General features: G+C 40.6%; 1 protein-coding gene across 7 annotated transcripts in view; it reads left to right on the forward strand.

Annotated features, from left to right (window-relative positions):
- The first annotated feature begins 7,536 nt into the window (after nt 1–7,536).
- Nucleotides 7,537–27,924, forward strand: part of ASPH (aspartate beta-hydroxylase) — a 212,528-nt gene continuing 192,140 nt past the window's right edge. For 6 of the 7 annotated variants that reach the window (XM_072734661.1, XM_072734664.1, XM_072734662.1 and 3 more), the window contains exon 1: nt 7,537–7,891. In XM_072734661.1, coding sequence (XP_072590762.1) covers nt 7,747–7,891 — 145 coding nt within the window. In that variant the 5' untranslated portion in view covers nt 7,537–7,746. Of the gene's footprint in view, nt 7,892–8,073; nt 8,484–27,924 lie in introns of those variants that run through there. The other variant, XM_072734668.1, reaches the window with a different exon arrangement.

Genomic DNA, 27,924 nt, shown 5'->3' on the forward strand with positions numbered 1-27,924 from the left:
TGTCTGTGCTTCTGCGCTCTGCTTTCTGTGTCTCAGGTAGAAAGGCCTTGATAGTGGCAGTAGCCCAAAGAGACACAGACTAAGGTACGGGCTGCTGGAAACCTTTATAGTCCTACCCACACTAGGGCTCTCTGAGAGGGAAGAGTCAGGGATCAGGAAGTAAACAGATGGCTGGTGGGGGAGGGTCAGAGCAGAGCTGGGAAGCCATCTGCAGTGACCTTGGTGGGTCTGAGGCTGTGAAAGATGGAGGAAATGCTATTTCCCCATCTTGGTTATTGCTCCAGCTTTTGACCATTCACAAAACAGTGGGAGGGTGTTCAGAGCAGCCACAGAATTGTGGCCATGGGGACTGGTAATGGAGACTTTCTGAGAAGGTGTTGCAAATGGTTGTTCTATTGGGCACCGATGACTAAGGGCCAACTGACTCTGTGTAGGCCCAGTGGTGAGAGTTGAGGGGAGAAACACAGAGGGTAACATGGATTTCTCTCTCCGATCTTCACATCTAATTATAACCTCCTGATGGTAGGCCTGCAAGCAACCCTGTCTGCTCCTGCTGGAATAACCGAGAAGGGGTTGTTCTGTCTGGAGGGAGGGCTTCCAAGCTGAGTGGTGTTGCATGTCTTGGGGAAAGCAGTGGGCTGCAGAGAGTTGGTTTGTGCCTGGCACGCTTCCCCGGCAGTCTTGCAGTATTGCTTGTTGGAAGGTCTCCCCACCTGCCCTCCCAATAGCACAGTGTTTTGGCCAGTCTTTCTGGCATGGTGCCTCATTTATTTGCAGAGTTGTTCTCTGGTCGGTCGGGTGGGAGCCAGAAGCAGGCCAGGGTTTTGCGAGTCATGCTGAATCTGCATTCTCCCTCCCTCCCAACTGGCATTTCCACAAGGAGTCCTAAGGGTGGGGATGAGAACAAGGGGGCTTTCTGTGGATGGGAAAAGAAGATTTTGCCCCTAAACCAGGACTTCTTACCTGCTTTCTGAGCCTCAGCCATGGAAAGCATTTTACCTCCGAGTCCATGGCCATAGCCCAGGCTGAAAATCCCCAGGCCTGCATCGTTGACAGGCCAGGGAGAAAAAGCCAGGGGGAAAGGACCCCAGATAACCACACTCTGCAAGTCTTGCTTTTCCTTTGTGGCCAGGATGTGTAGCAGAGCAAAGCAGGGCTCCCATGGCAGGTAGTTTGGAAGGAGGAAAAATTATCAGAGAATAGCAGAAGGGGAAAGGGCAGAGGAATCTCACATGTCTTTTCCACGATGCTGATGCTTAGAGTCAACGGACGATAAAGGAGTGAGGGGCACACCACAGTGCTTGGTCACAGTCACCCTTCCTCTCTAACTTCCTGAGTTAGGGGTCACATTGCACGCACGAGCAGGAATTAGACTTGAACAGGCATAATTCAGTGCATGTTGCTGCCTATAAGATCTGCTCCTTCTGAGAACCTGGATTTGAGGCTAATAGGTACATATGTTTAATATTCAAAATGATCCTTTTAACTTTAGACTTGACTTTTTTTAAGAATCAGATGAAAATCTGAGCTGATAGTACACAATAACGTATGTGAAGTTTACCAGATTCTTAACATACAGGCACACATGCCCAACCAAGTATAAATAATATTGAGCATAGATCTGGGGTTAAAGTCAACATCTTCTAACTTGGAAAATGAAAAAAAAAAAAAAAAAAAAAAAAGACCCAGGCAAATCTAGATAACGGGTTAAGGCTTTTCTTCCCTCCTAATTTTATTCATAGATTCTCTTCTCGGTCTCATGCTGATCTGATTTGGAAGTCACAGTATTATTTTGAGGCTCTCATTCTAATTGTACAGAGTCATTATTTTATCTGTTTATAATTGGTGAGATTTCAACAGGTATTGATTCAATGTGGTTCTCTACCTCAGGCTACCACATTTCCCAAGTGATTACTGCACTGATGCACACAATGGTTCTGTGTCTTCCTATGCTTGCTTTTTAATTTCTCACTTTAGTTATTTATGGCTGCCTATAACTGTGTGATGGGATAATTGCCAAATGGGCTGGCCTTACCTATTTTTAAGAAAATAACTAAAATTTTAGGTTGTGTACTTGAAGAACTTGAATCTACTCTTGAATCTATACTTGAAGATACTTTCACTTCTGTCAAAAAAGACATTGATTTTATATATTTTTTTGCCTTACTATCAAATGTAGCCGTTGCCTTTTACATATAAGCAGGTTCCCAGTACTTAAATGGCCATTTCATACTTATGCATAGACTAAATAGAGTGCTCACCAAGAATATTTCAGTTTGAGAGGTAGGATAGGGCTTGGGGCTAAGCCATTAGGGTGACAAGAGTCCTGTGGTGCTTTGAATTGTCCAGCGAAAGCACTCCCCCGGCAGAGGAACAGCAAGTGCAAGATGAATACACTTATGTAATACCTACTCTGCTAGACATTGCCTGATTCACAAGGATTGATCCATAGAGAAGGGTCAGCAGCCCTCACCTTGCTCTGTACTCTGCACACACAGTTCCTAAATATTGTTTGTAACTTAGTTTTTATTCAAGCCTAAGCACTGTATAGTGCTTAGATTCTCATTGGATTGAGAGATTGGATCACATTGGATTTTGATTCTCTCAAATTTGGGAAAGATAATCTTTCTTTAAAAATAACCTCTTGGGATATGTCTAAATGGTCAGAGTGTCTGCACTTGGGTTTTTACACAAGTGCTTCTCTAAGGGATACCATTTGGTAGCTGCATTCCTCAACTCTTCTTTTGTGTTGGAGCCAGAAAAACTATGTGCAATATAGATATCACAAAGAAGCAGGGAAGATAGAGTCAGAATTTGTGAGACAGAAGCTTAGGAGGGATTTCCATGAAGTTTTACTAGACTGATGTGCTGGGAGGAGTAGCTTTAGTAAATATCTAGAATATTGGTGTCTGTCTCTAATTCAAAGAGATTTGCAACAAATAAATGAGTTCATCAAGTGATGAAGTCAGCATTGTAGCAGTTCCATGAAGAATTACAAAATATGCAGGACTGTTAGTTTATAGCCACAATATAATGCTAAACAAAATTTAAGTGTAATGGATATTGCACTCCTTGAAGACATACTGTGGAATTTCAAATATATTAGCAGGGGTCTTCAGGCTAATAAAATCTTGTTGCAATGATCAAGGAGAAACTATTCATTTCTTTGCTAGGAAGTTCTATGACAGAGTCTCTTAGGAATTTTTTTTTTTCCTGGTATGGGCTCAGCAATGCTTGTCATGTGCTTATGAAATTGCAGAATAGTTGAGTCAGAATAATGATAATGTAAAAAGGACCAGGTCAGTACTAATTTGATGTAGAGTATGCATGATTTCTCACCAAAAACCAAGGATTTGAGTTGACTAATTGATTCCCTTTTGCATAGCGTAATAACACTATTTATTGTAATGCAAATATATTTGTTTTATGTTTTGAGATTTGATAAAATTGGAGGATCCTCAAAAGTGGTTTCAGGATACTCTTCTTTTGATTTAGGGGAACTGTTTACGCCCGAAGAGAATGGTAGTTATCATGGAAGACGTAGAAATAATTACATACACATACGTAGACCCTTGAGGGAAATAAAGTCTAAGTAAAATCATTATTTTGCAAACAACTGAATCCTAGAAAATCCTCCACATCCTTTTTTTCTTTTCTTGATTTCTCTGATACTTTCTAAAGACTCCTAAATTGCATTAATATTTCCTTTTATATACTGCAGAACTGCCATGCCTATAATCGGTTGTTACTCTCTAATTGAGTTTTTCTCCAGGTCTAAGGTTCTTTCTGGCCTTAAATTTGAAATTTAAGAAGAATCAATTAATTTTATGAGTTCCCTGTACTAGGACACTTAAGACCTAGCAATAAGCATTACATAAAAGCTGTTTATTAGAAAGAGAATTTAGCACTAATAATACCAATCCTGATAGAAAATATAAAAAAGCAAAATGAAAAAAGAAATGATAGATTGCTTAGCTAATATATTTTCATATTATTTTTCCATATTGCAACACAGGATTTCTCTTTCTTTCTTTCTTTTTTTTTTTTTTTAGATTTATTTATTTGAGAGGAGGGCCAGAAGGAGACAAGAAGAGAGAATCTCCAGCCAACTTCCCACTGAGTGTGGAGCCAGACACAGGGCTCAACCCTGTGACCCTAAGATCACAACTTGAGCCAAAACCAAGAGTCAGACTCTTAACCAACTGAGCTACCCAGGTGCCCTACAACGTGAGATAATCTAATTCTAACCTATTTTTTAAATTTTATTGTATTTTTAAATTTTATTTATTTTATTTTTTATTTTTATTTTGTAATTCTAATCTATTTTTGACTAGGTTTAAAATGATCTCTGCTTATGTAAATTCATTCCATATATTTATAATGTAGATACTAGCCAGGCTTATTTTTTCTATAGTAATATAAAGTCAAGCTATTTGGTGAAAAAGGCAGTTTGTTTACTTGTTGAGATATAACCAACATGAGATTAATTGCTTTGAGAATATTTTGAGTACAGAATGCCTTAAATGTACACTTGTACCGACCAGCATAGCCTTCCTTGCCACAAATATAAAATGAAAACATGCAATTGAATCATGACCGGTTGAAATTCATTTTTTCCACTATGGCAGAATTTACTATGGTAAATAAAGATGAAGAAATACTCATTGTTAGTGTGCAATAATAAAATTGCACATTAGGAGGACTGGATATAAATAAGAGGCACTTTCTAGGAAGCAAATTAGGATGCGACTTTAAAACAGTGTTCTGGTAGGTATAAGTAAGTCCAGAAATACCTAATTTGTAAAGCATTTGACTAGAGGTTATAAAAGGTCAGCAAAAGAAAAAAAAAAATCTAGGACAAATCTCGTCCTCAAGTTCTCACTTGCAAATCCCAGTGAAGCCAATGGAAAGTTTATGGAAATATCTGAAAGGCACATTTGGCCTAGTTCAAAATCTCTATTAAATTAGTATTTTAATACATTGTCCTAGTTAAGTCTTTATGGTCCTTTTAACATTGCTTCACCCAGGGTTCATTCATAGCTTACTCAGAAGTCATAGAAATGAGGATAGGCTAATGGGATATTTGACCTTTTATTCAATTTCAAAGATACTTTGCCTCTTTAACCTCCTTCAGCCCAATCCTGAGAAAAGAACCTAAGGGAAGAAATTCATGGATCCAAAGCAAGCTTTGTGGTTTTTAATGCCCATACAGTAGGAAGTATAAACGGATATAAAATGCATAATACTGATGCTTAGCTTTGGAGAAATTAGTCCTTGAAACTAAACTGTATATGTACTTGACAATATCGGATGTTATAAATATTATTATAAATATTACTTTATATGATTGAGTATATCAATGTCATTGTAGCTGTTACTTTGTGATACAAGGAAGAAGTCAGATAAAATCTAACTTCTTGTGATCTGTATTTACAGAGCCTCTGTTTTGGCCTGGTACCCAGCAATGGACCTTGTCAATAGTACCTGATTTGGTTTCTGGAAATGCAGGAACAAAGCATCAGTTCATGGCATTTTGGAGTCAATTATCAAAGATTTGACCTCCTCTAAGAGGTGGATTTTGATAAGCACCCACCATCAACTTTTAGACCTTTGAAGATAGGATCAAGGAGGCTTCAGGGACACATCTGCTAAGAGCAGAGGGAGCCAGGAGAGATTATCACTGGTCAAATCCCAGCCTTGTCTTGAAAGGGAAATTTGGAATATAGACTCTGGAGCCAGATGGACTGAGTTCATGTCCCTGCTCTATGATTTTACTAGATCTGTGACCACAATGACTTTGTTTAACCTCTCTGGGCCTCAGTGACCTCATTCCTAAAAAATGGACACAAACACAGGGTTTTGTAAGAATTTAAGAGTTGAAATACCTACTGCATTGTTTTTCTCACTTGGGCTCTCATTATTATTTTATACTAAGTACTTTCACTTAGGGCACCTGGGTAGCTCAGTGGTTGAGCATCAGCCTTAGGCTCAGGGTGTGATCCCCAGGGTCTGGGATATAGTGTCAGACATCAGGCTCCCCATAGGGAGCCTGCTTCTCCCTCTGCTTATGTCTCTGCGCCTTTCTCCGTGTCTCTCATAAATAAATAAATAAATAAATAAATAAATAAATAAATAAATAAATAAACAAAAACAAAAACAAAAAACCTCTCATTTAGATTTGTCTCTTGGGCCAGCTCCCTACTTCCCCATTGGAATAATGGAAGGTGGCCTGGATGGGAGAAAAGATGATGAGGCAGAAAGAGATGCAAAAAGATAAAAACAAAGAGCAGCTTCAGTAAAAACTGTAAGCTCTCCTGCCTCTGTTATATCTTGCCAACCACCTAGTATTATTTCACATAAAGGAGAGAGGACTTCTTTCCTCTATGCAATTCGACCCTCTGCGGGCTCTTCTGCATCACCAGGCAGTGCCCAAGCAGTGTCCAGCCGCTCACAGCAGAAAAGTCAGGTGGGCTCCGGGGACCTGCCAGTGCGGGGTGGTGGGGCTGGAGAAGAGGAAGGAAACCAGATGCCACACTGCGACGACGCTTTCTCTGGTGCGGAGCCCTCTTGAGACACTTCCAGGTGCAGGATCTCCAAACCATGGTCAAAGACTGGAGGAAATGTGTGAGTTGCCAGAAATGTATCCCAATCGCCAAACACGTCTTGCTCATCTGTTACGCACTAGCAGATGGCGCACGGTCATCTCAAGCTGGCAACTGGCAGCACAAAGAGAATGGTGACGTCCGTGACCTCAGGTCCCTGGGTGGGTCACTCTGCGGCGGTTCAGGCCCAGCACCCGAGGCCGAGGGCGAGACCGCACTCCAGGGGGCCCGGGATGGCGATGAACGAGGCAGGAAGACCGCAGGCACACGGGGATTTCAGATACAGGCTGCAATCCAGGGCAAGAAAACCAACCTTTTGTTTTACATCTAGACTTGCGCCTTTGAACTGCGATGCGCTGCAGATCCCGATGGCACAAACAGAATCAAGTCCTGCTTTAAAATCGAACCGATCAATTATGTGTGGCTCAAGCATGGAGCTACTCCCAACATCCTCATTTCAGACACGTCTTCGTATCAATGCAGACGAGAAACGCAGCGCTCCCGCAGGAAGCCGGGCCGCAGTCCCCGGAGTCCGGGGGTACAGCGCAGCGGGACACCCGCAAGGTCCCCGAGCCAGGCCCGCAGGCCCCGCGCTCCGCGCGCACCGCCCACGTGCCCGCCGGCCCCGCCCCCCGCCCCGCCGGCCCCGCCCCCCGGAGCGCCCCGGCTCCGCTAACGCTCGCGAGAGCCCTCTTGGCTTCCACGTTTGCCACGTTCCCAAGGACCGAGACCGACCGGGAAAGTCGAAGGCGGCTCGCGCTCACAGGCGGCCGCGGCTCGCCCAGAACAGCCCCCAGGCTTCAGGGGGGCGGGGAAGCAGGCAGGTTCCGCCCCCCCTCGGGGCCGTTTGATTGGCCCCGCCTCCCGTCACTCAGCCTTCCGGGGGCGGGGAGGGGCGTGGCCGAGGGGCCCGCGGGCCGCGCGCTCTCGCCCGCGGAGGGAGTCGCGGGTTCGGCGCACGCCAGGCCCGGGCGCGCGCAGCCGCACGCGGGCGACCGTCCTCGGAGGCGCGGCGGGCGGAGCCGAGACACAGGCGCTGCCGCAGGAGCCGGAGGGCGGCCCGCACCCGCCGCAGCCCCGCCGCCGTCAGCGGCCCCGGCCAGCGAGGGAGCCCCCGGGCCTCGCCGCTCCAGTCGTGCGCGCCATGGCCCCGCGCAAGAACGCCAAGGGCGGCGGCGGCGGCAGCAGCAGCAGCGGCTCGGGCAGCGGCAGCGGCAGCAGCGGCTCGGGCAGCGGCAGCCCGGGCGCGGGCACCAGCGGCGGCAGCAGCAGCCCCGGGGCGCGGAGAGGTCAGGGCAGCGCCGAGGCGGGGGCGTGGGGCCGGCTGCGGGACCGGCTGCGGGACCGGCGCGGGCGGCGGGCGCTGCGCTCGCAGGTCCCCGGAGCCCGCCGCGCATCCCCTCCGCCCTCCTCCGCCCTCCGCCCTCCGCCCTCCGCGTCGCTCCTCCTTGTGGCGCGGGGCGGAGGCCGCGCTCGGCGGGCCCGGCGGGCGGAGCTGGGTGCGCGGTCCTGGGGGGTCGCACGGGGCCCTTCCCGCTGACCCCTCGCCCCAGGGCGGACCCGCGAGCAGGGCTGGGACCTACCCTTTCCCGGCTTGGCGTGGAGTCGGGGACGGGCGGGAGTAAGGGAACCGTTCACCTTTGCCTTTTGCATATTTTGGGGACTTTGGAAAAGAGCCAGAGCCGGAGAAAATAAGTTCCTGCCAAAGCAGCAGCTTTTAAGAGCAACTCAGAGGATACTGTCCTGTGTGTGTGTGTGTGTGAGTTGGGGGTGTGTGATGTGAATGTTCTTGGAAATTATTTTAAATATTTTTGCTTCTAGGTAGCTTTAACAGGCGCTGTAGTTGCCTCGGAAGCCTCGTAGAGTGTCCTAGAACGCGGGGTGAGCTGCTCTACTTTCTTCACTCCGTCTCCTCTTCTTTAACGAATATGTTGGATGGTCACCTTTTCCCTCCATGTGCTTGCTTACCCAGCAAGAGAGAACAGTGCAGATGTTTTAAATCTGTTTCATCTCATATTTCAGTGGTTCTCAGTTTCTTTTATACTTCCCTTGACTCATTTAGAAGGTTGAAACTGCAATACACATGGGCACGAATGTGAGCTGCAGTTTTTCCTCTGTGAAACCCTCGTTTTGAAATGGTTTAGGCTTTTTTGTTTCCTGAAGTCTACAAGGAATCATGTCATAGATGAAGGAAATAAATCAGATAACTGTAGTCATACCTCAAATAACTATTTTAAATAAGCGCTTATCACCATAGGAAAGTATCTTTATTTTCCTGCGTATTGTCTTCCTGTCTTACCCCCCTCTTCTTGTTCATTCCTCTTGCCAACTCCTAGAATAGCCCTGGACTTAATAGGTGCTCAATAAATATTTGATTAATGAGTGAATGCATACACTTAAATGGCAAACGTAGCATAATTAAAGTCACTGCACAAATTTACATTCTCAGAGTTAATATTGGTAGTGTAAACGGGCAAAGATACACACAATTTGAAATTCAAAGAAAGCATATTAGTTCACCTTTGACATAAGTAAAAGTTTCTGTTCATTTGTCACTTGTCCTTAAATGCCAGTTGCTTAAACAGGCAGAAGAGTGGATGAACCATCTCCGACGGCTTTGGCTACTACCCTTTTAAAAGTTTCTAAATGAGAAGATCCTAAACACTCAAGCTGGGAAAACTGATGAACGAGACCATTAATTGTGCGTGTTAACTGTTGTCAGAGGTTTTCTGTAGCTATTTATAAGTGAAGCACATCTTTGCTCCATTTTATTCTTTGTACTCCTGGGCAGAAGAGGGCTGATTGCATCTGAGGAAGTCACTGTATATATATATATATATACACATATATATATATATATATACATATATATACACATATATATACACATATATATATACATATATATATATGTATATATGGTTCAGATTAGTACAGGGAAATGTATATTGTGTTCTCATTGCTACTAGTTCAAAAATTGAACCAGTCTTAACAGGTGGGTCATAAATTTAGGAAATGTTAGGACCTAAATTAATGTATTCTGACTTTCATATTCAGATATTTTGTTGCCACCCCTGTTTGCGTTTGAGGATCTGTAGCCTTTTAAGCATTGTTCACATGGATTGCATAATTGTCATGAAAAGACATGGTATGTAAAGAGAATATGTAAAAGAGGAAAGTATGTTACAAAAACAAAACGCAAAGCATTTAAAGAGTTGGAGTCTTGCGTGTTACATAACGAGTAGTCTTTTCCCATAGCCCTTCTGTGTAGTAAGTACTGAGTTCTGACTGTGTGCCAAGTAGGAGGCACTGGAGATGGAAACGGGTTCTTCAGTCTTAAACAGGTACACCACAGTGTGAAAGTGTGATTCTATTTATATGGTTTGCTTCTAGCAGGTTATACCTAAAAGATAAAGCCAACTTCCTTTTTGTTGCTATGCTTATTGAGTCATTGAGGTATAGACATTGATTCCCAAACCATTCTCATCTACTAGGGAAATCGTAGAAGCTGAAGAAATTTCAGCAGGGGCATTACCAGAAGACCCATTCAGTTCCCTCTAATTTTATAGAGGAGAAAATTAATGCCCAGAAAAGGTGTATAGTTCATTAAAGTTGTGTAAGTCTTAGAAATCCAACTAGTTAATGGAATATCCAAGACTAGAACTCAAATTTCTTGCCACTCATTCATGATGCCATAATACTTGAATTTTAGGTCTTCTAATTTGTAAGATTTTATGGGACTTTTAGAGTTGAAGGAGATTATTTCTTTCCTTCTGTAGATTATCTCTTCCTTTCTAGTTCCGTCTATGGCATACTACACCGAATTATTTAAGAAAGTATGCTTTTTTTTTTCATGCTACCAATTAAATCTGACTAGAATTATGTTTGAAATAGCACATATGAAAATCTTAGTTTGAGAAGAGTATGGGCTCAAATGGTAAGTTTTTTGAGATGTTTTGCATTAACAGTCTGAAGTTGATGATGATACTGGTCACATTAAACATGATTTGTTAAATTTTGTGTAGAATTATGAGGGGGGATGGACTCAGTCCTTTGAGAGAAAAAGTGAGTAACTGGCTTTCTTTTATCTTGGTGATCATTTTGTTGAAAAGCGATGTTTAGAATTAAGGGACTTATACAGTGGTGTTTTTTTAAAGCAAGTGTCTGCTTTTCATTTAAGTCTTCAACTTAAATTGAGAATCAATAAAATATCTAGTTTCATACAGAACTCAGTTTTACCTTTTCAGTTTTACTCTTTAAAATATAAAAGAAACATGAGTAAATTGGACACTTAGCTTTTAACTTGCATGTAAAAATCTAACTTGCATGGCCAGGTGGGGGGGCCAGGGGAAACTTATTTCAGATGTATTGATTGGAAAGTTTCAAGGATCATGGTGGTCTTTTGGGCTTAGCTTGTAGTTTACAGACACTGGTATGTGTAATGTTTTTGTTTCTTTAGCTTTTCCCTTTTGAGGATCATGAAGTCTTTCCTTGTAGCTTCTAACCGGCTACAGGTATGTAAACATCTGTTTGTCTCATAGTGTCAGGCTACGATATTACCCTTTACCAGTAGGTGTCACTGTAGAATACTGTTTTCTTTTTCAGTTTGAAGTTTAGGATTATATAATACCACTTTGTTTTTTATTTAGTCAGTTCTGTACATACTCAGAACTGTGGATGGAGAGCTGCCTAAAAACTCTTAGGCATTGCTCTCAAGGACTAACAGCACATTTTGAAATGTAGTAGTAAGAGTTTGTCCCTAGCAGCCTTATTTGTTGAGCTTATTTTATTTAGGATTAAATGCATTCGTGTAGTATCTGTAAAATATGTTCACAGGTTCATCTGGTGGATACTAATCATTTAGAAATTTGTTCTTTCTTTCTACTTTCAGTATGTCTTAGACTACTTACTAACAGATAAACTGCTGATTGCATTCTGGCTCTCTTGATGCAGAGGCCTTGGTGAAATTACCTTTATTTATCGATAGACTCTCAGTTAGTTGCTTAATCCCGTGGTAGTCATTCTAGTGTGAGAAGGTAGGATGAAAGCTCCAAGAACCGTGTGCTGTTTTGTGTTGAGTCAAACAGCATTTTGTCCAGCCTGACCAGATCATATGAAACCAAGCACTAAAAACTGTTCTGAGGGAATTCTGGAACACATTTTTAAAAGACCAAACATATTAACCTGTAGGAAGTAAAAGGAAGGACTTGTATTTTAGTCTTCTTTAAAATCATGTGTGGCAAAGAGAGTACAAGAAAAGGAAAAGTTTTCCTTTTCAGCTAATTAGCAACAAGATAACTTGGATAAAGGCTCATGTGGACTATTTACCTTATTTTTAGTCAGGACAGAAATTTAACCCCTGAGGCCTCCAGTCCCAGTAGAATACCCCCCTCCCCCCCCCCAACGGAATGTACCTTGGGAGTCTGTTGACCTGGATTCATATCCACTTAAGAACTGTGTAGCAAGTCTCTCAGAACCTCTTATCCCAGTCTCTCCAAATGGGAAGAATTCTTCTCTTATTTCATAATTGGGATAGCCCTCAAACCAATTTTCTATGCCTTTGTGTTTTTCAGATATATTCATTAAAGTTTCTCTAATGGTAAGGTTGAGTACAAAACTTGGGAGAACATAAGGCTGCAGAACTAATTAGGTCATTGTATGCTTGACATTATTTTTAGGATTTAAAAAGAAATCATTTTCTATTATGTTCTTTTGGTGTAGTGTTTTAAGTGAAATGGCTGCTCTAGCGGTAGTGCTTATACTGTGGCTTTGAGAACCACTTGACACAGTTTTGTCCACCTCTTAGGGTGAAAGTATACCATTTGTACATCAGCCTTCAAATTGCTGATTTACTCTCTAATCCCCTAGAGATCTGTTATATTATTTTATTTTACTAGAGCTTGGATACATTTTGGTTTCTTGATGCTACTAGAGCACACTGTTTTTAATATCATGAAAATAGGCAACTTTGTGTCAGGGATACTTATCTCCTAAGTCTAACTCCTTAGACTCCTAGTTGCAACAAATTTTTTAAATTAACTGCCCTTTAATTAAACCTGAGGGTACATAGAACCCATCTACAATTTACGTAATCTCTGGGGAAAGTGTCAGTCACCGGTTGGGAGATGTGGACGTTCTTGGGTTCGCTCATATGTTTCAATAAATGCTGCCCCAGGATCCATTCAGTGCTGCATGCATGGCTGAAAGTCTGTCTGGGTGGATGCATGTCTGGTTGTGTCCTATAGTTCTGGAGATTTCTGCTAGAAAACTAGATGTTCAGTTCTTTCTTCTCTATATGCCAGCGGTAGGGGTATATTCTGGAGTCCCATGCTTTAACCTTTCTCTTTCTCCTGGTGGTGTGGGGAGCCAAGACGGTATGTTCTTGATGTTCTTGTCATTCGTTGTTTATTTTTTAAAAAATGTTACTCTCCTTAAAGGGGAGAGCCTCAGGCATTCCGTCTGCATTTGATACTTGCTTTTCAAGGATGTGTCTTAGCGACCTTTGGCTGATATAGTTATTTTTTAATGGCAAATCCCTGAATGCAGTTTAGTTCTGATCAAATTGATGATGCTTGAGGACAGATTGCTATAGATAACCTGTTAGACTCAAAGGGAAATTTGAACTTACTTGGTGAATAAATTTTTTTTTCTGAAGATTTTATTTATTTATTCATGAGAGACTCACACACAGAGGCAGAGAGACATAGGCAGAGGGAGAAGCAGGCTCCCTGCAGGGAGCCCGGCAAGGGACTCTATCCGGGGTCTCCAGGATTATGCCCTGGGCCGAAGGCAGGTGCTAAACCATCGAGCCACCCAGGGATCCCTAAATCTTAAAAAAAAAAAAAAAAAAAAAAAAAAAGCTGCGTAAGGACTTTTGAAGGGTTTGGGCTGTTCTCTGGCACCCTGTGAGATCCAGGTGGTTTGTCCAGTCATTTTGGCTGTAGTATAACTGTCATCATCTGCCATAGATGCTCTCGGTGCTCTAAGGCAGATAGGGTTAGTGAATTAAGTGGGGACGGGGCAGCGGTGGAGGGGTGTCCAGTTATAGCAGAGTGGAAGGCACTATTGCAGTACTTGGAGAATTGCCAGCACTTCTCTCCCACATATGTGCCTGCACATTTAACCCAGTGACTCATTTTGTATGGAAGCCAACAAGCATCAATCTTTATTTTAAAGTGAAAGAATATTGTTTGATAAAATAATTTGATTCCATAACCTGTAGGGGTAGACTCGGAGCTATTTTGATGTTATACTCTGTCTCTAACTTCTGTTTCTTGTTTATCGTATCACTACTATACACAATTCCTTTCCCTCCCTCCAATTTTTCACCCTGTTTTAAATTTCACTTTCCTTGAAAAGATATACTGGAAAGCCCTTTTGGTCTTAACGTCCACGTGTAAATTTTATTTAGGAGCAGTTAACTTTTTTTCTTACATGAAAATAAAAATCTGTGTTGTAAATGTTTGTCGAAAGAATATCTAGCATTCAACTTCACTTTTCCATTCTTTGAATTGAGTGGATTTGAATGATTGTCACTTTGAGTTTTACAAATTAATTCATGCTTTTTTTGTCAGTGAGCTCTCTCTCTAGCTTCTGGAATATACAGATTTCTATGTAGTGTTCTTTAAAACTCTGTCTCCCTGAAATACTGCATTTTTAAGATCTATCCACTGTCCAGGTGAAGAAATAAAATGTCCCCAAATTCTTGGTTTCTCCTCTCCTTTGTTATCCATTCCCAGCCACTCTTGTACGTTTTGTGATAATTATGCTCTTGCATTTCTTTATAACATAAAATGTTTAGACACCCAAGTAACATGTTATATATTGTCATGTAGCACATTATATACTAGGTTTCCATTTGTGTAAACATACCTGTTGTTAAAAGCCGTGTAGATGAAGACAGCTCAGGAAGTGTGTATGTGTGTGTATATATACATACATCTATATCTATATATCTTTGTTTAGCACACACGACGGGCTTTGTGACTAGGCTAATACGTGGCATACTAGCTTGATGCCATTTGTTTGGGATTCCACCAGATTTGGCTCTATGTTTTCATATATATAGCTCCTCCCGGTATGAATGCGCCACTTTTTGTTTAGCCATGCTGCCATCAACAACCACTTGGCTTGTTTTGTTTTCTTCTTTCAAATACTGCTTCTCTGAACACTCTTGTAGCTACCCTTCCCCTCGTGTACATTTCTGCGGGCTTTTCTACTTGGGATTGTTGGTTATGAAAATGTGCGTATTCAACTTGACTTTCTGCTGCCATCTAAGTGGGAGTATTAGGTTTACGCTCCCACTCATGCAGGATACAGCGCCTTTTTGCTGTAACCACATTACCAACACTTGGTAAGTTTTAATATTCGCCAGTTTAGTGGGTGTGATGTTGTTATCTTGTGGTTTCAACTTGCATTTACTTGATCAGCAGTGAGATTACTCCTGAGAATAGTCATTTATGTTTCCTTTTCTGTGAATTGCGTGTTCATAGAATGTGTCTGTTTTTCTGGTGTGTGGTTGTTAGTTGTTTTATTTTGTTTTGATTTGTAGAATTTCTTTTCTATATCCTGAACCTTTTGATTATTTCTAAGGTGAAAGGCTTCTCCCAATCTGATTATGTAGCCTTGTCATTTGCTATAGTATATTTAGTTGAAGAGAATTTTCGGATTTTAACATATTAATATTGTAATTTTTATTTTATGGTTTGTAGTTTTGTGCTTTAAGACATCCTTTCTAAAACAGATTGTAAAACATTCTCTTATTTTCAAATATAGTAAATTTTATCTTTTCACATGGAGATCTCTAAACTTCCAAGTGTAGATTTTATTGTATATATTGTAAGGTGGAGATCTAATTCAATATTTTTAAAAGACAGGTGATGAAAACATCTTGTACCTTCAGGCAAAGTGTCTTCTTTCTTTGCGAGTCTGCAGTGTCATGTATTGTGTATAAATCTGTGTGTCTCTGTTTTATTCCAATAATGTAGGAGCAATACCTCATTGAGTCAGTCCACTTGATAGTATATCTGATCGGGCAAGTCCTCTACCTTGTCTCTTTACCATTGTCCTTGCTATTTTTGGACATTTCCATGTGCATGACTGTATCATTGAGCATGTGCTTATAGAGTAAATTTCATTAGAAGTGTTTCAGGATTTTGACTGGAATTGAATTTACAGCACAGTTTAGGACAATAAAACCAGGTCTTCTTACATGTGAACAAAGTATAATTTTCCTATTTATTTAAGTCTTATCATTATTTTTTATAATTTTATCCAAAAGTTATACACATCTTTTATTGCACTTAGCCTGGGTACTTCATGTATTTATATTTTTAAACTAATATTTGATCATGACAAATTTATGTACCCAAGTTAGAAAAATTGTATAATGACCCTACCACCTAGATTTTACAGTGGTTCACATTTAATATATTTGCTTTATATCATATCAATCAATTAATCTGTTTTTTATGCATTTCAGAGTGAGTCATAGTAGTATACCTCCTAAGTATTCGTGTGTGTCTGACATGAACTAGAGCTCAACATGGTTTTTGCACCTCCTGAGGTAATGTTTGCATACAATGAGTTGCACAAATCTTAGTGTATTATTTTCAAATAGTCTTTATAAATGTTTACATCTGTGCAATCCAAACAACCTGTTCAGATAAAGAATATGTCTATCACTTCAGAAAACTCAAGTCCGTTCCTTGCCACCACCACCTTTGCCTTGCAACCGTACTAAATATTTTCACCATACATTGGTATTATCTGTTCTGGAACTTTATTTTGTAAGAACTTTTTGTTTAGGTTTTCTTTGAGTCAGCATATTTTTGAGGTTCATCCATGTTGCGTGTATGAATGTCTTGTGTTTATTGCCAAGTCGTCCTTTGTGTGACCAGAGCATAATATGTTTCTCTGTTCTTTTACTGATGGACACTTGGGCTATTCCTAGTTTGGACTATTCTGAAGAACATTCTATGAATATTGTAATATTATATTGAAGATTTCGTATTTTTTAGATGTATGTTTTCATTTCTCTGAGTAAATACCTAGGAGAAGAATTACTGAGTTATAAGGTAGGTGTTTGTTTAGTTTCATAAAAGAACTGCCAGATTATTTTCCAGAGTAGTTGTACGATATATTTGACACTCCTACCAACTGCGTGTGGGAATTCTAGTTGTTCTGCATCTGTACCAACATTTGGTGTTGTCAGTCTTAATTTTAGCCATTCTGGTGGGTGTCAGTGGCTTCTCATTGTCGTTTAAAATTACATTTCCCTGAGGATTAGTGATGTGCTTTTTCTTGTGCTTATTGGTCATATACATTATCTTCTTTGGCAAAGTTTCTTTCCATTTACCTCTTTTGCCTATTTTTTATTGCCTTTTTTTTTTTTGGTCTTTTTATTAATGAGTTGTAGCTTTTATATATCCCAGATAGAAGTTCAGATATATGTATTGCAAATACATTTCAGATGTATCAAATACATGTATTTGCAATACATTTCAGATGTACGTGTTGCAAATAATTTCTTCCAGTCTATAGCTTACCTTCTTAAATAGTATCTTTGGAAGAGCAGATATTTTTATATTGATGTCTTCTTCATTTTTAATGGTTTTTGTTCTCTTTATCTTGTCGAAGAAACTTTGCCTATTTTCTTTTTTTTTCCTATTTTCAAGTTATAAAGCTATCCTGTTTTTCTTTCTTTCTTTCTTTCTTTCTTTCTTTCTTTCTTTCTTTCTTTCTTTCTTTCTCTCTCTCTCTCTCTCTTTCTTTTCTTTCTTTCTTTCTTTCTTTCTTTCTTTCTTTCTTTCTCTTTCTCTTTCTTTCTTTCTTTCTTTCTTTCTTTCTTTCTTTCTTTCTTTCTCTCTTTCTTTCTTCTTTTTTCTTTTGAGAGAGCAAGAGCATGAGCATGAGCTAGGGTTAGGGGTTTGGTGCAGAGGGAGAGAGACAATCTTAAGCAGGCTCTATGCCCAGCTTGGAGCCTGACTTGGGGCTTGATCTCATGACCCTGAGATCATGACTTAAGCTGAAATCAAGATTTGTTTTTTTTGAAATCAAGATTTGAATGCCTAACCAACTAAGCCACCCAGGCCCCCCTAAATATTAAATATCTTTAAATTCAAGTTATATTTTGGACAGAATTTTTTCTGAGTTTATTGAAGTAAAAAGTCTTTACAAATAGACTGGATATTCTAATACCTGTGAGACGGTAAATGATTTGATACTTGTAATTTAGTTGGGCTGACTTGGTATGGTGCCCATTTTCCTCCTTAAGTACTAATGATTAGCCCTGGATACATTACTTCATTCAAAACTGAACTGATTCTTTTAATGAGTAGTATATAATACTTATTTTCTGGAACTTTCAAGTTAATTTGATTATTTTATGGGCTTTAACTATTCAGTCCATTTAGTTATAACCAATAAATATACCTGGAGGTCTAGGGTACCTGATGCAGATCTGAGATACAGTTACTGATGGGCTGTGTCTCATATGGAGGTACTAGTAGATTTATATGCCAAACATTTATGTGCCTCGTGTTTCCATTTCTCTTGTATTCTGTAAGATTATACAGATAGGACATTTTTAAGGTGAAATTTATGTACATGAAGGTGCAAGCTCATAGCAACTTTTTATTTTTTCTTCTAGAGGTAGTACAGTATTTGTGCTAATAAGTCCCCAGGCTACTTTTTCAGAATTCTCTTGTAATCAATGAGACATTTAAGATGACTAAATAAGGATAAATTAAGGCTCAGTAGCTCATATCAATACTGATTTGGAAGAAATTACATGTATTCGAGATATTCCTCCTCACTTGGCCCCTCAACAATGTCTTGTAGTCCTTCCATATGTTGTTATTTGATGTTTACCCATGTTTTCAGTGCTAGGTATTTAAATGTTCAACTCCTTGAGCTCAATGCCTTAGTACTTCCAATTCCATTTTGACATGACTTCCTCCCATTGTGTGGAGAAATCAGGGGCATCCTTAAGAAGTCTCGCATCTCAGAGTGCCTGGGTGACTCAGTTGATTGAGTGGCCAACTCTTTTGATTTCAGCTCAGGTCATGATCTCAGCGCCCTGGGGTTGAGCCCCAAGTCGGGCTCTGTGCTTAGTGAGGAGTTTGCTTGAGGATTCTCTCTTTCCCTCTCCCTTAGGCCCTCCCTCCACTCTCTCTAAATAAAGAAAGAAAGAAACAAATCTTTAATAAAAGTCTGGCATCTCTTGCATGATGGGTGGGGTTTGGCCTCCAAGGTGCATGACATTGGGAGCCAACTGACATAAGGCCAGTTTATACCCCTTAACCCCCGAGTGGAGAGAGAGAGGTCTGGGACATGGGATGGCTGCAGAAGCTTGGTACAGTTGAGAATCTTGGCAAGATATTCTAATTGTCACATGAGAGAAAGCAAAAACTGAGCTCATGAAGTGTATCTTTAATGTGTAGTTTAGTACAGCCCCTTTTCTTTCTTTAGACTGAGGAGGAGGCCCAGTAGGGTGGAGGGTGTACCACAGATAGAAGGAATTTAAAATCTTGGCAGTCGCAGCTCTTACAGACCTGTGGGCCCCCACCTACCTACGAGAAAAGCAAAGGCTGGGACAGGAGCTTTTGGCTGCCCAAGAGTCCCCTCACTGTTGTGTCCAAACCTCGTCCTCACAGACTTGAGCCATCACTTACCTACCCCTGAGGAGGAGCCATCACTTACCTACCTCTCCTTCTCTACCCCTTCCCAGAGCCTATTCCTCTTTCTTCAGTTTTTCTCATTTAATGAGAAACAAAACAGAACACAAAACCTCCTTCTACTCTGTAGAAGGTATCCTCTACCCAGCCAAATACCACAAATGAGTAATACGGGCTCCTTTTCTTCTGTGCTTCCCTTTAGGTCTTTCTAGTCAGAGTCAGCAGAGACTACATTACCCCAGATCTGCTGGGCTCTTGTTGCTTTTCTTGATCTGCTCCCTGAAGGATCCTCTTCCCCAAGGTTCTCTGCTAGGTCCTGCTCTAGTCCCATGCCGCATGCTCTCCATAACTTTAGCTACTGTCTGTTGATAGCTTCCAGTACTGGTGCTCCTGAGCTATAAACGTAACTGGTAACAACAATGGCAGAGCACAAACCTAGCTGCCACTTAGCGAGTTGTCCTTACTGTATGTCAAGCATTGTGTGCTTCTTCAGCTTAGCATTTAGTTCTCATACTGATTCTCTAGCTCCTCATTTTGTAGGTGAAGAATCGGAAGATTAATTTGTCAAAGATCATAAAGCTAGTAACAGTGAGAACTGGAGTTGGGATTCCAGTTCTGACTGTAAGGCTCCTTCAGTTGAACACTTTAGATCCTTTAGGTGTTGCTTAGATCACTCCTAACTGGCTCTGTTTTCATCCCTCTGTCAAAGCTATCTTTATAAAGTAGAAAGTAGGTCATGCCCCTTCCTTATTTGAAAACCTCAAGTGGTTCCTTAAGTACTTGAGACAGTTTAAATTCTGTAGCATGATCTAAGGAACACTTCAGGGTCGTGCCCCTCTTACCCTTTCTAGCCATTCTTTGACTCCCTCTCTCTGTTTATACTAATAAGCTGTATTCAGTCAGTTTCTGTACTCTGAATGTACACATGCTGTTTCTTCTAGGACAGTTCCTCACTTTGCCTTTCCCTGAGTGACTCCTAAATATCCTTTACAGTTTAGCTCCTTCATTAGTCCTCCTGGCTCTCCCATACCCTGGGCTTCGTAACCCCTAGGCTCCCAAGCATGAGGTTCCGTAGCACTCTCCACATATCACTACTTTAGCATCTTCATTCATTTATTAGTTGCTTCAGCAGATGAAAGTGTGACCCAATCAGATCTCAGACAACAAAGTGGCAGACTGGACCGGACCTGAGTACAAGCTCTGTCACTCATGGTTGACCTTCAGTAAGTCATCACACCTCTCTTAACATCTTTAACTTTTCTCCATCTTTAAAATAAGGAGATCAGTATTTGCATCATAGTCACAAAGATTGACTACAAACTGTCACATAGTAAGCGTTTCATTAATACAGTTATTGAATGTGGTGATAGTGATATTCCCGTGAACAAAGCAGACATTTTGTTTTGGACTGTAGTGATCTGTGGCCTTCCATTCTTGCTTGACTGTAAGGGCGGCACTTGTGTTAGGAACAGATCCCTGACTCAAGCTTCCATAAACAGTTAGGAATTTACTCCATTTAAAAAGATGCGGTATGATCATTCCAGATATGGTATGATCAGTGGCTTGAAATATCTTCAGGGACTAGTGTTCCTTCTGCTTCTCTGCTCTCATTCTCAGCATAGGTGTCACTTTGAGATTGGTTCCTCTCCGGGGGACAAGATGGTAGCCAGTGGCAGTTGGGATTGCATGCCTCCTTGTTCATGTTCCTTGGAAGAAGGGGGGCTTCTTTTTCTCATCTGCTCAGAGTAAGAGCCCTTGCTTCCTACTGGTTTAGACTGGCTGAGGCCTGCCTGTCTCACCAGTCATTGGCTGTAGAGGGATTACCATGAGGGTTTGTTTGTTTATTTATTTTACCGTCAGGGTTTAGGTCAGGGGTCAGCATTGCCATCATACAATCTCCCTTGCAACTACTCAGCTCTGCTACTATAGCATGAAGCAGCCGCAGACAGAAGTGTAAGCAGACAAATTTAACTGGGTTTCAATAAAACTTTATTCATGGACACAGATACTGGAATTTCATATATCTTTCTCCTGTTACTAAGTTTCTGTCTTTGATTTTTTTTTCACTTGATCTGAAAGGTGAAAACATTCATACGCTCATGGTCCACACAAAAGTGGGAGGTTGTCTGTAATTTGCTCACTGTGGTCTAGAATAAGTGCTAGGGTGAAGAGAGTTACTTTTAATGTTTATATAGGCAAACATGTTTTGTTTTCTTTTTATCTCTGCTTAAGTGATTGGACATAGTAAGTACTCAGTAAATATTGGAATGAACAAATATGGTAAAAGTCTTCCTTCTAGTTAATCAAAAGGGCACTGAGAATAGAAGTGTTTTTATATATTCCATACCGCCTTAAATGTAGTAAGTGCTCAGATATTATGCATTGCATGAGTGGATTTTTTTTTTTCCAGGTTGATGTTATGGGCAAGAAAGCAGATTTAAAAAAATTCTTATTGATGCTGTTTAAATGTTGGAGCTGAAGAAATAAAGAGCAAAATTATTAGGAGTGTGAGTACTTTGTTGATGTGGAGAATCACTTAAATAGGTCAGGTCCTTTAATAGGTCCTATTTAGGCACCATGCTAATAGTTTCCAGACAGTAATAGCTATCTCCATGGAAGCTGTTCTTGTTGGCAATTAGTATATTCAGATGGGGAAAAAGGTTCAGCAGAAATAGCCATTTTATTTGTTTTGTATTTTGTGAAATCATAAAAGCTCTGCCTACTTTGTAAGAATTGATTTTCCTATTACTTTATTTTTAGATATGACTCAAATATAGGCCAGAAGTATTTATGTGAATGATAAAATTCTAAATTTTTGTTTCCTTTTTGTTTTTTGTTTGTTTTGGCTTTCAAAATAACTTTCTAAGAATTATTACTATTTCCTCCTTAATTTAAGATAAGATTTTTGTCAGTTTTGGGGCACCTAGGTGGCTCAGTTGATTAAGCCTCCCACTCTTGGTTTCAGCTCAGATCTTGATCTCAGGGTTGTGAGATCGAGCCTCACCTCAGGCTCAGTGTGGAGTCTGCTTTAGGTTCTCTCTTCCTCTCCCTCTGCCCATTCTGTTTATGCTCTCTCTTTCTCAAATAAATGTATCTTTAAAAAAAAGATAAAGTTTTGTCAGTTATTTAAAAGATTTTATTTACTTCAAAGAGAGAGTGCATGCACGCACAAGCAGGGAGAAAGGCAGAAGGAGAAACAGACTCCCTGCCGAGCAGGGAGCCTGACTTGGGGCAGTCCCCAGAGCTCCAGGGTCACAACCAGAGCTGAATGCAGATACTCTCAAAGGACTGAGCCACCCAGGCACCCCAAGGTGTTATCAGTTTTGATTAAAAAATAAAAAAACTATGAACTGAACCATGCTAACATACATAAAGAGGATTTTGGAACAGATTGTACCTTAGAATGCTTTATCTTTAAAATTCAAGATTATGATTCTTCTCGAGTGATTATTTTTATCCACATGGGATGTACGCCCTAATATAGTATTTTAGCAAAGTGAATTTTAGTTTTATTTTCATTTGATTTTTCTCCTCCACTGGGGCTGTAAGCTAAGTGGCGCCTCTTGTTCCCTGCTGCAGCATAGGGTAGGGTCTTCAAGTATTTGTTGAATGAATATTCAGGTGCATGGAGAAGACTGTGGAAGCCTTTTAAAATTTACTGTCCTGTGATTTTTATTACTTTGTGCCTTAAAATCAATGTTAGTTCATAGAGCTGAAAGTGCTTTGTTTTGCTGACCTGAATTATGTTGACCAGAAATGTTCCACTTAAGGGCAATACTTTTATCCAGGATAGTATCAAAAATATTTACCCACTGCTACAGGAGAGGCCCCACCCGGTCAGAAGCACAGTGCATGTAAAGCATACCTGTGCTTTCTGCTTCAACATTCATTTCTCTATAACTTACGTAGAGCTTTGAGACTAGCCTTTTTTAGCTAGTCACGTCTTATCGGGGTTATGCTCCTATGGGCCTTCAGCAGCCCACTGGGTTATTCTGGAATATTGCCGAGAGACCAGTGTTTGTTGTAGTACTGGCTGAGTTCAGGACAGTGGGTCCTTGTGACTTTTATTCTGAGTGACCTCAGTTACGGGGACGGGGAGGGGTACATTTGGTGAAGCTGGAGCGGAGGAAGCGGCTGTGGAGGGAGTATAGAGCAAAACGAGTCAGCGAGAGTCGAGTTGCATGACATCTCTAGACATGTGATGACTTTGAACATCACTTTGGTTTTGAACTGAGGCGGGATCAGGAGGGAATGGACAGACTTGGTGTGTGGGGCAAGGCAGCCAGTTGATGAAGCTGATGGAGTTCCAGCTGTACCTGCCCTGCCATTCCTTTCCCTCACCCAGAACCAGCCTGCTCACCAGCGCTTTGTTGTTTTTAAAATACTCATGTATTTTACACTTGCTTTACCATTTAGATGGGACAAATAGTAATTTATATATTTAGATTTTTGCGGGAATCCCCTGTAAATTGCCCAATGAAGTGAATGGGGGCTTCCTGTGTTCCAGGCCCCATGCTCAATGGGGAAAGAATACAGCAGTACAGTCTAGCACCAAGTCTTTGGGAATGTCGCTGTTCTGTGGGCTGCAGAGCTGTAAGTATTTGTTGGATGAATGAGCTGTGCATGATCAAGGAGGAGGGAAAGGAAGACTAAAATGAGAATGATCTGAGGCTTTTCAAGACTCAAAACTCCAACTCCAACTAAAGTTTTCAAGGTCTTCAACTTCTGAGGAATCAAGAAAATTGGAAGAAATGGCAAAGACACCCAAAAGACAAATGGCCCATTCTTATTAAAGAGAGGTAGATTCAGGGCAACTAAACTGATGTCTCATGACAACCCTAGGCAAATTCTTGGCTTAAAAATTATTTTTAAGTGCATAGAAGAGAAAGCCATGAAGAGTAGGAGACGCAAACAGGATTACTAAGTGCAAGTTATTCAAAAAGAAAACAACTGATTGTGCATTTTGATAAGCTTTCTAGACTTAGTGGTCAGGCCACAATCTGGGTATTTTTCCTGACTTCACCAAGGTATTTAACACCATCTCTGAAAATCTTTCCCTGTGTGTAAGCTGGCACAACATGAGTCATATGGTATAGTTTGAATCACAGCTGGACTGTGGAATGGTACCCACAGAGCATTGATTGAATAGGCTGCTGTCAACCTGAAGGGAGCCCTGCCCACTTAACACTTGTTAAATTCATGGGTGGCATCAAACTCTGAGGGGAAGCTAGTGCCCAGAGGGAAAGACACACACTACAAAAGAATGGCCTGGCTGGGAAGGTGGACTTTAACAGGTTTAGCACACTTTTGCAAAATGAACTCACCCTTGAGGACAAGCTGAGAGAGACTTGAAGTAGTATATGTGTTTTTTGTTTGTTTGTTTGCTTGTTTTTTTTTTTTTTTTAAGGCCTAGTATTTTGTTGGGTTTGGTAGTGTGAATTGCTTCTAGTTTCAGAGGGAGTTGCCTGTGTGCTATGACTGATGGAGAATCCCCTTCAGTGATTGTGTTCTTAGCAACCAGAAGGAAGGAGGTGAGAATCCCACTGTGTAGGGTAGGCTGTGCTTGGAATTGTGGTTTCAACTGTGGGGGCTGCTGTTGGGCAGCCAGTTATGGGGGACTGCTCAGAGGAGGAGGAGCTTTCGCTGAGGCCATGGCTGAGGTGGTGTGTCAGACAGGGTGTGAGGAAGGGAAATGCTGGGGATGGTGAGGCTGGTCTTCAGGGCCCTCCTGGGGGATCTCTCCATTTTCCCAGGTTTGAGCAACTTCTGGGTGGTGGAGAAGTTAGGTTTATTCTCCCAGGTGCATTTGAGGCAAAAGTCTGGGCATCTGGTGGAAAATGTCCAGCAAGCAGGTGGAGGTTTGTGAGCAGAACTAGCATGTAGGAGACATCGAGTAGAGGCAGCTTTCTCTTGGGTTTTTGATAAGTTTGAAATCGGAGGCTGAATTCATGTCCTCTTTATTACCACTTTGTTTAGGACTTGATCCTTAACTTGTTATTACTTCTTTTTCAAAACTAGTTTAATTTGATTTTTATTTTTATATTTTTCTTTCTGTCTGGAAGCTTTTAAACCCATATAACAGCAAAAAGCTTCATATGGTGAAAGACTTGTATACCCTTTGCTTGGATTTACCAACTGTTAGCACTTTGCATGTTTGCTCTCTCTCTGTGTGTATATATATCTATCTTCCTTTTTCTCTCTTCTATTTTGGAACTCTGAAAGTAAGCTCTAGTCATCATAGCAATTTAACTCGCTTAACTATTTCCCCATGTATCTCCTAAGGACAAGGACGTTCTACTACATAACCACAATAGAGTTATCAAACCCAAGAAGTTATCTAAATACACTCCATATTCAGATTTTTCTAGTGTTTCCAGAAGCATCTTTAGAACTTGGAGCTTTTTTTTTTTTAATTGTTTACTTATCCAGAGTTGAATCATGAATTAACCTTGGAGCTCTTAGCATTTCAGATTTTTGCCCTAACTCTGGAGCTTCTAATTCTTTAGGACTAGAATGGGCCTGGAAATCTGTATTTTCTCAACTTTTTAATATGAAAACATCTCAGCCTTCAAGACAGTTACAAGAAAAGTTCATTTAGAGTTACCAATTGTTAATATTTTGATGCCTTTGCATTCTGTTTCACTACGACAAACACACCATTTTATATATTCATTTTGCTGCTGAACCATTTGAAAGCTAAATTATAGTACTTTACCCCATAATACTTTAAGTCTTCATAACATTCTTCAGCATGTTTTTCCTAAGGACAAGGATATGCTCCAACATAACCACAAAGTAATTATCACACTTAGGAAATTTAACAATGCTATATAGTACTGTTACTTAACCTAAAGTCCATATTTAAATTTTCCTAATTTATTCTGGTAATGTCCTCTCAGCTGACCCTCCAGCTCACCTTTGAATTCTTGATGTCTATTTTACATAAAATTTTTAAAATTAAATTATATTTTACTCCACAAAGGCTCATAGGTAAGTAAACTAGAGCCTTCTCTCTAAAATGCATTGCTTTTTGTGATTTTTCTAAAGATTTTACCAGGTGTATGGGGTGAAAGTTATAGTAAAGATAAACTTTCTGATTTCTTTAGTGGTCTGGTAATTTAAATTTGTGAGTCATGAAAAGTTAAGAACAAACATACAAATAAATATACAAGTAAACTAGTTTTTGAAAATAGTAAAGGGGTTCAAGTATTGATGGGGCTGTTGGATGGCAAAGGAATTAGATTTATTCCATCCAGCTGAATTTGAAAGTAAAAGAACTGGCTTAGAGATTTTTATGTGACTCTTCATAGTTAATGAAAATATTCCTTAAAGTTATCAAAATTTCTCTTGCTTTTACTTGCTGTGATATTTACCACTAAGTGATGTTTAGTTGACATCATGTCTTTGACCTGGCCTTTGACTTTCTGACCTTCCTTCTCACTGGCACAGAGTTTGAGTCAGTGATAGAACTTCTGTCAGTGATTGTATGTCACAGGTCCAAGTGCTGGAATAGATGTCACATTTCAGAGTGTGAAGCATGGAACCCTGTTAAGGTTTAAGTTAGATTTTCCAATTTGGTAATACATAAAAAATTTCAAAAATAAAATTATGATAGCATCAAAGTTAAAAACTTTTACCCATCAAAAGATGCTTTAAGAAAATGAATAGGGGGCAGCCCCAGTGGCCCAGCGGTTTAGTGCCACCTTCAGCCCAGGGTGTGATCCTGGAGACCCGGGATCGAGTCCCATGTCAGGCTCCCTGCATGGAGCCTGCTTCTCCCTCTGCCTGTGTCTCTACCTCTCTCCCTCTCTGTGTCTGTCATGAATAAATAAATAAAATCTTAAAAAAAAAAAAAAAAAAAGAAAAGAAAATGAATAGGAAAGTCACAGCCTGGCAGAAAATTTTGTGACACATAGATCTATTACAAGAGTAGGTGTCAAGGAGGTATAAGGAGCTCCTACAATTCAATTTTAAAAAGCAATACAGGGGATCCCTGGGTGGCGCAGCGGTTTGGCGCCTGCCTTTGGCCCAGGGCGCGATCCTGGAGACCCGGGATCGAATCCCACGTCGGGCTCCCGGTGCATGGAGCCTGCTTCTTCCTCTGCCTGTGTCTCTGCCTCTATCTCTCTCTCTCTCTGTGACTATCATAAATAAATAAATAAATAAATAAATAAATAAATAAATAAATAAATAGCAATACAAAAATAGGCAAAAGATTCAAACAGTTCCCAAGAGGAGATCAATGGCCAATAAGTACATGAAGAAGGTTTTCAAACATTGGTCCTCAGGAGAATGCAGATTAAGCCACAGTGAGATACAACTGCTTACTTGCCAGAATGGCCAATATTAAAAAGACTGACAACACCAAATGTTAGCAAGATCCTAGAACAAAAGAACTCTCATACATTCTCAGTAGGTATATAAAATGGTAGAACCACTTTGGGGGAAAGGTCTGGCAGTTGCTTTTAATACTAAATGTACATGTGGCCTGTGATCCAGCAATTCCTAGTGATTTAACCCAAGAGAAATGCAGGCAGATATTTCTAATATGCAAGCAATAGTCTTGGGCAGGAATATCCCTAGCAGCTTTGTGTATAAGAATCCAAAATGGGAAACAGTCCAGGTTTCTACCAATAGTAGGATGG

Source organism: Vulpes vulpes, chromosome 13, assembly GCF_048418805.1.
Source record: "Vulpes vulpes isolate BD-2025 chromosome 13, VulVul3, whole genome shotgun sequence".
NCBI lineage: Eukaryota > Metazoa > Chordata > Mammalia > Carnivora > Canidae > Vulpes > Vulpes vulpes.